The sequence below is a fragment of the Fomitiporia mediterranea genome (genome assembly GCF_000271605.1).
Source record: "Fomitiporia mediterranea MF3/22 unplaced genomic scaffold FOMMEscaffold_10, whole genome shotgun sequence".
NCBI lineage: Eukaryota > Fungi > Basidiomycota > Agaricomycetes > Hymenochaetales > Hymenochaetaceae > Fomitiporia > Fomitiporia mediterranea.
The window spans coordinates 2,923,710-2,935,293 of record NW_006760395.1 but is presented as its reverse complement, the minus strand read 5'-3'; the positions used below and the strand labels follow the sequence as shown (position 1 = coordinate 2,935,293).

The 11,584-nt window shown below is 35.7% G+C and overlaps 2 protein-coding genes across 2 annotated transcripts; one reads left to right on the top strand and one right to left on the bottom strand.

The window, feature by feature from the left end:
- Positions 1–769: 769 nt before the first annotated feature.
- FOMMEDRAFT_159971 (uncharacterized protein) lies at positions 770–1,334 on the bottom strand (the record flags this gene model as incomplete). Its single annotated transcript, XM_007269671.1, has 2 exons — positions 770–998; positions 1,045–1,334. 2 exons carry the CDS (start codon positions 1,332–1,334, stop codon positions 770–772), a joined length of 519 nt encoding a protein of 172 aa, XP_007269733.1.
- A 7,182-nt stretch (positions 1,335–8,516) lies between these two features.
- FOMMEDRAFT_30895 (uncharacterized protein) lies at positions 8,517–10,347 on the top strand (the record flags this gene model as incomplete). Its single annotated transcript, XM_007269670.1, has 9 exons — positions 8,517–8,754; positions 8,876–9,075; positions 9,129–9,484; positions 9,509–9,541; positions 9,591–9,848; positions 9,912–10,020; positions 10,068–10,129; positions 10,218–10,259; positions 10,311–10,347. The coding sequence occupies 9 exons, from the start codon at positions 8,517–8,519 to the stop codon at positions 10,345–10,347; spliced, it is 1,335 nt and encodes a 444-aa protein (XP_007269732.1).
- Between the last annotated feature and the right edge of the window lie 1,237 nt (positions 10,348–11,584).

Genomic DNA, 11,584 nt, shown 5'->3' with positions numbered 1-11,584 from the left:
CCATGAACGAGAAGTTTATGAGCTGTGACAAGCTCTGTTCTAGGCGTATAGTGCACCAATACCTTCCGAATGTGAATAGCAGCATCAGGGAAAAGTCACATTTCTTATAATGTATTGTAGAGTTTATAAAGTAATATAAGTAGTATATATACATTGTAAAGTATTCACAAGACTTGTAAATAATTTGTAATATTTAAATAAAACATATCAATGAATATAAAGACTACATAAGTGTTATGAATCTATTAAATGTATTATACTAACTTTGTATAATAACTGACAGTATTTTGCTTGTGTTATATTTAAATTATAATTTTAAAGAAAAGGTTATATTCATAATATAATAATGGAATAGTAATTATTTGTTGACTTATAATTTATGCAAAAGGTATACTAATACATATAATAGTGTAAGAACACTTGTTGTGTCATTATTATCTTAATAAAAGTATAGTATAAGTATATAAAATGTATATTATACTTAGATTATTTATACAAACAGTTTACAATATTTGTAGAAGATATTTCATCTACTTGTAATAATTACATTAGTGTGTTTAGAAAACTAAATGTATTTATATTACTTTTCACTATATCACAAAGTAGATTAGCAATGTTAGTTATACCTAAATACAATATTTGAAATGTTCTATCATTTGGCGACTGATACTTAACTCGCTTATGTAATCAACTGCTGAAGATCGAGAGCATATAATGACGCACTTATGCGTGCCACTCTTTCTCTTCAGCGTCCACCATCTCTCTAAGTCTAACCCTCTGCCCTGCCACCATGTCGTCGCTTTGTTCTCTCCGGTCTTCCTCCACTTGCAAGCATCCTACTAGCTGTCACTCTGCCTTCAGCAATGTAGACAATAAACATCGCTGCACTCGTCTCTCCAATCTGCCATTGCAATGCCCGCACTGAGTCCCAGACCCTGCGCAGCTGACTACACCGTCCCCTCCCAGTCTCAACGTAAAGCGTAAGCAACTTTGGTCCACTTCATATTATCCTACACGATAGTTGCTCATCCCTCTCCTCCCAACTTTTTGTCTTCCTTCCATCCCTCCCGCTCCTCGCTCCGCTGCTTACGTTGCCTCTCCTTCGTTGTCCTTCTTTTTTTACGTTCGCCTTCCTTTTTTGCATTCGCATTCGCACATCCGCATTGTTGACCAACGCTGAACGACTTCTTCAATAATTCCATGCATTCTTCCCGCTCTGCAGCGCAAGCAACAATCGACGAGCGCACGCTCGCAACAACGTCCATGTACGACCACTTCCAAAGTGACACCCTCTCTCTTACCCCGTACACCCTCTCCCTCCTCACCCATTCCATGCTTGACATCACTCTTGACAGGTTCACACTCACATGCGTTTACATTCCTCACTGCTATGGATGACACCATATTGACAGGATGCAGTGGCCAACCATTCACACCACCCAGGCCGAGTCTGTCCACACCTCCATTTCGCCTTCTCCCTTCAAGCCAGAACATCCCAGAAAAACACCTTTACAATCCATAACGACTACTCAGTTCACTGTGCCTCTGATTGTTCGTCGTAGTCAGAGTATGCAACACGCACGTACAAACACAGCTTCGCCTACTGCCCCAATCAGCTTGTTCAACGCTGCAGATCTCAACCCTGATGCACCACTCATGCTCGCCGTATGCCGTCGCAGTGCGTCCATCTCCTTGATACAGTTACCTACTCACACCAACAATGCCAATGCCCACGCCCACACTCTCAGCCCGTCAATCTCACAACCTGTCTCACAAGCATAAGCACCACATTCACAACCCGCCCAACCTCACAACCTGCACACACACGCAATTCAACTTGTGGGGACCGAGCGACAACCAAAGCATTTTGACGAAGACTACATCAAACGACCCAAGAACGCATTCATCCTCTTCTGCTGCGTCTGCCGCATCTGCCGTATGCGAGAGAACAAGGTAAGGAACAACGTACTAACTGTAGCATACGTATTTGTAATTTGTATTATATATTTCAATATAATTATAATTCAATATTTAAACAAGAAGAAATGTAGGCAGAATAACAATTATCTAAGTTATTATAATGCCTTGTAAGTCTTGTAAGCAGTCACAATGTTTGTTAAATGTAACAAGTATGAAATGACTTTTCATTTTAGGAGGTTGGATATAATGTACTTTATATGTTAACAAGCATGTACAAACCTTAATCATTTTGACAATATGTACATACCTTTTTGTGTTTTATATAGCTTTTTATAATTTTCTCATTTTGAGAGGTTGGATATATGGTCTTTTATATTTTTTAGAAATTTTATATAATTTATATGTTTATAAGGTAATATCAGCCTTAAGACTTTTTCCTGATGAGGCTGTCTGACCGTGCTGACGGCATCATGGCGAACAATATACAAAGCTGTAAGAACGCAATCTCGACTTTCTTTACCAAGCACGTCCCTAAGTGCCTTGCGAGATGTATCCGCTGTATTCATTTCGACTCTTCTTCTTCTCCAATTTCTGCCTTGCCACTGATACCAGCAACTTTGAACAGCAGTTCACCAACCAAAGTAATTGAGTAGTGCTAGAAAGAGAATGAATGATGAGCGTATAGGCCACTGGTCGGATCATAAACAAGACGTGCTCTAATACGCCAGCTCGAGTCGATCAAGCTCAGGCCGGAAACTGTTCTTCGACGAGCCGCTCGATGCAAATCGGGTAATACTATATTGTGGAGACCTGATGTTGTAATGCACGTCATTTAAATTCCATTATGTGAGCGTCACTCTGCCAGGGGCAGCGAGAAGTGTACAAGTAAGCAAGATTGTTTATTTATATCACCTGAAACACTGTGTTCCATTGCAAGTTTACAAGAAAACATTTATTTGTTCCTCTCATAAGTGTCTAATTTCCTGTCAACAGTAACATTGCACTCCCTGGGAGATGACATTTGCTGACGTTCTTGCTACTGCTGACTGGAGCAGACTCCACAATTCATAAAGTATTGAGTACCAGGTGTATTTCTGCAACGTTTAATCAATTCCTTAGGCTTGCTGCTCTAGGACACAACAAAGGAAAAGGAACTCTCGTTCTGTTGAGAAAGGGGGGAAGAGAGGTTATGTGAGAGGCTTAGAGAGATCACACAAAGAGGGGGGATAGTGGACTCGGCTTGCTCTCTCGCAGCTTGCTTCATTGTCCGTTGATTAGTTAGTCTATATATACTATGTAGGTATGTCTCAGATGTAGAATGTATGATGGAAGGTATTCCATCATTGTTTGTCATTGCTTGTAATGTAGTTTATATCATCTGAGACATGCTCTTGTGTAGTCTCGTCTTAACACTCCCCTTCAAACTCTTACTAGGTCAAATAGACTTGTAAGATGTTTGCTTGCAGTATGTATAGATAGTTTAATCATTATAACTGCATTGTACAATTGTTTGTTCGTGTAACGCGTTTATAACTTGATGTAGTTAATAATAATATTATTAGCATTATAGTAATGCATTGTCCGTTCTGTGTACTGTCCGTTCCGAATGTCATCCACTTTGTGTTAAGTTTGTCCGATGTTATATTGTTTAAGTATATTTAATTAGTTCGTTCGTTTGTAATATACTGTTTAATAACAGCATTGTTATCATAATAGATCGTTTGTAAATGTTATTAAATAATTTATAAATGCTTCAGAGACCTGCAGAATCTTGTTGGCATGCATAGGTACGTATATGTGCATATTTAAATCATAAATGCAATTGCTCGTTTCGTTTTATTGTTTGTTATTCAGTTTGTTTGAGTACTCTAGTAATTTCCTTTTTACTTCACTGTGAAACTAATGAATCACACTAGTAAAATGTATATTCGATGTTACAATGATATCCTTCTTTAATCATTACTGTCTGTGTTCGTCTACATTTGTATATGCATTAAGCATTCAGTAATAGCTGATTTATGTCTTCGGATTGAAGCTTTGCATCAATCGTATATCAGTAATATCAATAATAATATTTGTTTTTGCCAGGTTGCTTCATTCCAAGATCAATGAGGTTTTATGCTAATGTATATTTGTTGCATAGATGTTATGTCTGGCTGCAGGCATCTTGCTATGTGTCTAGGTGCATCATATATGTATTATATCATGAATGTACTGTTTGTTCATTCACTTTACATTATTGTTTATATCTGTGTATTAATTTATTAATGTTATGTTTGTTAATTGATTGTTTCTGATGCATCCTGAGTAACTATGTGATCTGTTGTGTTGTTTCTTTAATAGCCAACATAGTTATCTGTTGATAATTATTACTAACGTGCATTTGTATTATTTATCATTAACAATGTTGTTGTGAATTATCACAATTGTAGTATTGTGTATATATATGTGTATGTTATGGCTATTGTTCTTTGCTTTTTCTTTTGCAAAGAATGATGTATTATAACACGATCTGCATATAATTGATATATTGGATTATGTTTACTATAATTGTCTCCTAGCATTCTTTAGTTAATCCAGTGCTATGCACAATTGTAGTATTCGTTCAACGTTTTATTTATTAATTGGTTTGCTAGGTAAAACGTTTTATATATTGGTTTTATTTATTTTATTTGAATCATTGTATAGATATACCTATTAGTATCTATCTGATGTATTTCATAGTATTATAATGCTGTTCATGCTTGTATTAATCACACAGTGAGGGCAAATTGATTGTTTGTACAAGAATCAATTTAATAGTTTTATTTAATTATATGTATGTGCTCCATACTTGTTTATATAGTTATTATCTGCATATCGTTTGTTGTAGTTGTGAATTATATCACAATTATATTTGTATTATCATATAGATATATTATTTATTGTTTTATGTACGTTCTGAAGTATTATTTTCGTTATTCATCACTTTTATCCATGAACTATAGTCTGAATTGATGAATTATTTCATTATATGATGTGATAATCGTCTGTATATTATTTATTTTTGTATTAAACACTGTTAAGTTAATTATATTATCATATTAATATTATTTGCCAAGTATGAGCATTTGTTTCATAGTAGAATTATTATTTATTTAATGTTGAAGTTCAATCACACATTGTGTTGACTTCTGTTATTTAGTTCTGATCAATGTAGTTTTGCTTCGTACTGAATGATTTACCTTTATGATCCATTATGTCTGTCTGTAACTTCTATTGCTTAGTCAGTGCTTAGTCTGTGCATTTCGTTATTCTATTTTTATTCTATTTTTCGTAGCATCTGTAGTGTTATACTTTCTGTTCCATTGTTTATATTTAGTTATTAATTTTTCGTGCATATTATCCATTTTCTCCCTTTCAATTCAAGAAGGTATTTCTTCAAAGAATTGGATATTTCTTTAATGTTTATTAATCGTTATTATAATATAATATTTATATATAATAATTGTAATCGCTTTCGTGGTTTGATTTCTAATTATTAGTATTTTATAACAGTGTGTAACGTGTGTTATGTTCTATAATGAGTAATTTAAATGTTATTACTATTATATCTTTGTTACTGTTAACGTTCGTCAACTTATATAATGTGTATTTTGTTTGTTATAGTAGATAAGTACACATTATGTATAATATACAAGTTTTGTTCACACTCGTTATTAATAATTGTTCATAACTATGAATGAATATTTTGTTTTTGTGTTGAAAACATATGGTAATTTGTTTGTTTCTGTATAATATTCGTTTAATAATGTTGTAATTATTATTTATGTAGTGCTTTTAGTAAATGTACTGAGTTCTATTAAGTATGCTTGCATCCATTATTACCTATTTTATATTATACTGTCCGAGATAATGGCTTAAACATTTTATTAATTTATTTAATCATATTATATTATGATTGTTTTCGATTGTAATTATTATAATAATGCATTCATAATAATAATATTTGTATTATTTGTTGTAATAGCCTTATCAGCTTAATACTTTGCTCCTACAAGCTATGTTGTCACAATGTAAATTTAATAATCGTTCATTAAGGTATATACACTGTACAGTTGATGTTGCCATTGCAACTTCGAAATTTATTATATAATCAGCTGCTGTGATAACACATTCTGCATAATTAAGTTGTATTGATGTGTTGTTTTGAGTATATTAGAGATATAATTCTTTCATTCATTGTTAGTATACATTTACACAATTGTATTAATGTGTAAAGTAGTATCATTTGTTTAATAATTATAATTTTGCACTTGTCTTGTGCTGTAATCAGTATTTATGCATTATAACATTATTTCTTCATGCATAGTTAGTTTATACACTCTGTAGCATTGTTTTTTGATTTGTAGTTATTCATTATACTTTTGTATATCTGTACTCGTCTGTATATCTTAGATATGTGTATTATATTTGGTATCTGATAAGTAATCACAATATCCGACATGTAACTGCTGAATCCAATATGTTACATATAATTGCTCAACCATAATATGTGTTAGTTATTATATTGTTCTGTATTCGTTCTGTTAGTTCTATCTGTATTATTATTATTATTATCATTATTATTATTGTTATTATAGTGTCTGCAATTGTATTATTGTTTATAATACATGTTAAATGTTTTATTTATTCAATTTAATATGCTGTTTAGTATATATGCACTCGTTTTTGAGCATTAATCGTTCGGCTGTGATATTACTATATATGTTATTATTTGATTTATGCTATAACATATGTATGCTTGTTGACAGTGTCAATCATTTGTACTATTGTAATGTTAATAGTGGAAGAGTAGTGTTTGTTTTATTAATCTTTTTAATGTTTGTCTGTAGTATGATCAGTTAATTTATTATAACATGATCTCTGTGATATTATAGAATATTTTAGCATTTAATAATTGCAATAAGTGATACTCATTGTAGTTTGAACATTGCCTGCATAGATTACGTTACTACTAGGCCAATGATCATAATCACTAAGATGACAATCATATAATGTCTGGGTTGTATGTAGTACAGTAGATTGTACGTTCACAGTGTATTGATTTGCGTTTAGGATACTCAGATAGGTGAGTTGAGTTCTACATTGTAGTATGCTGTGTGTGTGCATGTGATGTGTAGAACTGCATAGAGCATAGACATAGTAGAGTGTAGATAAAGTGTAGGCAGGGAGCTCAAGGCTCATAACCTGTTGAGAAAGGGGGGAAGAGAGGTTATGTGAGAGGCTTAGAGAGATCACACAAAGAGGGGGGATAGTGGACTCGGCTCACTCTCTCACAGCTTGCTTCATTGTCTGTTGATTAGTTAGTCTATATATACTATGTAGGTATGTCTCAGATGTAGAATGTATGATGGAAGGTATTCCATCATTGTTCATCATTACTTGTAATGTAGTTTATATCATCTGAGACATGCTCTTGTGTAGTCTTGTCTTAACACATTCCCTTTCAGAAATGTGCTCCAAATATCAATTGAACCAATAACAATTGGATTTGCCTCTGTGACATGATGCTTGTCTGTGAAGAATGTTTTCCAGTCCTAAATGATGATAACTGCTGGTGGCCAATTGACAGTTGTCAGTGTGTTGTGATCAGGAGGAGTAAGCAGCCAATTAATAGTACCTAGATTGAGAAAGGGAAACACATTCACTCTATCAGGTCAGCAATCTCTCATCCCTTCAATGCTTGTGAGAAAACTTCAGGCAGGACTGTGTCAGACAAATAGTATGTATAAAAGGTTGAGAACAGTTGCTATACAGGCTACACCCCCCATATCTTTTCCTTGAACACATAATGAGTGAGGCACTGTGCTACAGTAGTGAGCTGCTTGCATATGTACAGCAACTTGTATTGCAAAACAATCTCACTCTACCAGAACTGCTAAGTTCCTCTGTCAATACTATGAATGAAGTTCTTCCTACTGTGTCCACTCAGGAGCTGCCTGTTGAACCTGTGCTAGAGAGGTACCAAAGTGCTAGGGTTCTGTCACAAATCCCACATTCCTACAGTACTGTACACTCAGGAATATCAAGCCAGCCTGTATCTGCATCCTGTAACACCCACCTGTATACAGGTTCACCTCAGTCACTCTTGCTTCCAACTAGTACACTGCCCCCCTCCCTACAACCAGGACAACTTGTGCTAGAACCACCTCCTGATTTATCACACATTAGATGTAACCTTGATACAAGAACAGTAAACAAGGCTAGGCAATTGTCTGCTGGACAAACAATTCTAAGAGTAGCTCCTCAACCAAGGTGTGGCACAAGAAGGGGGTCTCTGGTTAGGCTGATGCTAACAATTAGGAACATTCCACTTGTGCACCCTCCTAAAATGACAGATTGTTTAGAAATTGCAGATGATGGAAGAACATCTGCTTGCCTTACAGTTAAGGTTTACCCCTGTTGTATAAGACATTTCCCCCATTCTTCATTAAAACAGAGTACACTAAAGCTGACTTGTACTACAGAATGCAGGCACACAATTCTGTCTTCTATACAATTTCCTTTAGGATACATTCAATGCAAAACTGCAAAACTATGGACTTCTGTTCAAAATGACTGTCCCCCAAGACATGCTTGTTTCTCAAGTCATTCAAGACATGGCTTTGGAGATGGAAAGGGAGCACAAATATGTCTTTTCTTGGCTGCCAAGCATGTATGAACTGTATGAGACATTACCTCTAAAGCTGTTGAAGATACATGATTGTGCCCTTGTACAGGTTACCTCTGTAGTGCCCTTACACCTTAAGTGTAGCCCAGTTGATCTGAGTTGGACTGTTTTGGATCTATTAGGTATGTGTAACAGGTTTGTAATGCCTGACATTGTGTTAGAAAATAATTGCTTTGTTGTGTTCACTAGTGTGTCAGGATGTTACCTGCTTAGTTGCAAATGCTGAATATTCTTCAATTCCAGTTGTTGCTGCCAAGCCTCTTAAAGTTAAGCAGGACAGTACTCTACACAATTGTGTTGCAGAACGTTTTTTTAAAGGTCTTGAGGAAGATCAGCCATCTGTAGCCACAGTTACAGAAGTTGAATGCTTCTGTACTACTCATACTAGTACTGAGAATGGTTGTACTGAGACTTTGCCTGATGCAACAGACAATCATCTTCCTGTAAGTTAGTAGCAAGCTTGTATTGTTATCCAACCCTAATGTATCATTCTTAGAATGTTGAGATCCCAACAGCCCTAGCAAGCCCTGTTCAACCTCCTCAGACTCTTTGTTGTACCCTGCCACCTTATCCAGCAAGGCAGGTTTGCTTCCAGAGACCCTTGTTGCTCTGTCAGGAGAATCCACCCAACTATGTTTCCTTTACATCACCTTCAAATGCACTTCCTCCCATATTGTGGGAGCATCTGTGGACTCTGCTGTATGATGAGGATAGCTTCAGTTTTGAAATGGAAGATTTCTCAGCTCAAGTGTATGAAGCTGTTGGATTCCTAACTGGCAATACTGAGGAATTGTTGCTGTGTAGCACAAGTGTACAAGATCTGGCAGACAAGCTAATTGAGGCTATAGAGGAGTGTGTTACATTGTGTAACTATAGCAAACTTTTAGCACCTCTGAGAACAGTCCAAGTGTGAGTCACCTAAACTGATTGATTGAACTAAACTAATCTACATATACAGAGTTTGCCAGGACGGATCTATTGTGACACTCGGGCCTGGCCTAGAGGTTGAGGCCTTGTTTTTAGTAATGTCAAAGTATGTTGCTCAGGAAGCACTTTGGTTTGAGAGACTTGCTGCAGATTATTGCTCTCTGAAGACAATTACTACTGAGAGTACTATAGCACATGTACCTACTGAAAGGCTTAAAAAGCTAAAGGTACTAGGAGCCTTGACATTGTTGATGGTCTTGAACAAGCTTAGACCAGGCCCCTTGAGTCTGTGTGTGCTACAGATAGCATACAACAATTGCGACTTTTGATCTCTACACAAGGAATTCATCAGAACTTGGTATCCTGAAATCCACAATGACCTGCAAAGATGGAAAGACATGAGTCCATCAGGCAACCCCAGTCCATTCCAGAAGTATTTCAGTTCATACATGCAATCACAGGTAAGTTGTATACATTCTCTTATGCTAAATTCTAATTCCTCTTTCAGGCTGCAAGCTATGAGAATCATACAATTGAATCTCACAATTTTATTGTATACAACATACTATTGTGAGCTATCCTTGGCCCATGAGACCTCAGACATCCTGAATGGGATGCACTCCTTGAGGGCTTGAACATGCCTTGCTTGCCACTCAAGGGCTTGGATGTGCCTTCTTCCCTACAATTTAGTTTTGGAAAGGTATGTACCTTATTATTTATATGACAATTGTCTAAAGGCTTGACTTGACAGGCTGTGTATGGAGTGGAAGGAGGCTCAGACGCTTTGATTGCAGTATGCTATGCATCATGCATTACTGATGTTAACAACCTTCAAGGCTTGCTTTCTGTTACTGTCCATACACATACTCAGAGGGACAATTGTGCAACACTAGCAAGAGAGCTTGGTACAGTGTCTGTATCAGAACTTGTACACAACATTGTTTTCGACTTTCTTAAAGGAACCAGCATCCCTCATCCAGACTTGTTTCAGAGTGTTGCATAGAGCTTCTCAAGAACACTTCCTCTAGACAATATTGATTTCAATGCAAAGACTACTAGATGCAACCTATTAGTTTGTGCAATAACAGGTGTACCTTACATACCACCAGAAAGAGGGGAAATGACGGTTCGTTCTTGTACACTTACACATCTCACACATACACTAATAACTACACTTTATAGTATCAGATAAAATTTGTAGATAATGAGGATCATGAATATGTATCTGTCTGAAACAGTAGGAGCGCCACATTAACAGAACACCCATTAGTAGCATCAGTACTTGCTGCACAGGGACGGATTCGATTTGCAACATGTGGCAGGATAGCTGTTGCCCCTTTATCATATCTGATAGAGCTGATAAGAAGGGAGGGTACAGACAATTATGAAGCTGTAGTGTATCACTGGCTACTTGTTGAATTGTGCAGTGCTATAGGTGAGCACTCTGTTCTCTGAGACAGAGAGCAATATGAGCTTGTAGTTGTTCAGTCTCATATAGAAACTGTTACCTGTTTTGTCTTATTATTCAACTGCTGAATGTTTCAGTTTGTTTATACTCTCTTACTATCTTGTTCTTCCCACTTATATTTGTTGTCTATATCTCCATTTCTCACATAGAAACTGTCAACTTTTCTATGTTATTCATTCTGAATATTGTCTCTGCATTCAACTGCACTAGATATTTTTTTTTCTTTTCATACTTTCATTTTATCTTGTTCCTTTTAATTTCTATAGTTTTTGTCTACACTTCAATTTTTCACACAAGGCACTCAACTGCTTTGTATCATTCATTCAGTCTAAGAATGTTGTCTTATCATTCAACTGGTAAACATTTTGTCTTTCTACACTTTTCATTTTATCTTGTTCCTTTCACTTTCTATAGTTTTTGTCTACACTTTAATTTTTCACACAAAGTACTCAACTACTTTATATTATTCATTCAGTCTAGAATGTTGTCTTATCATTCAACTGGTAGACATTTTGCTTTGGTTTATTTAACTTTCTTAATCTTTCTGATTTTTATAG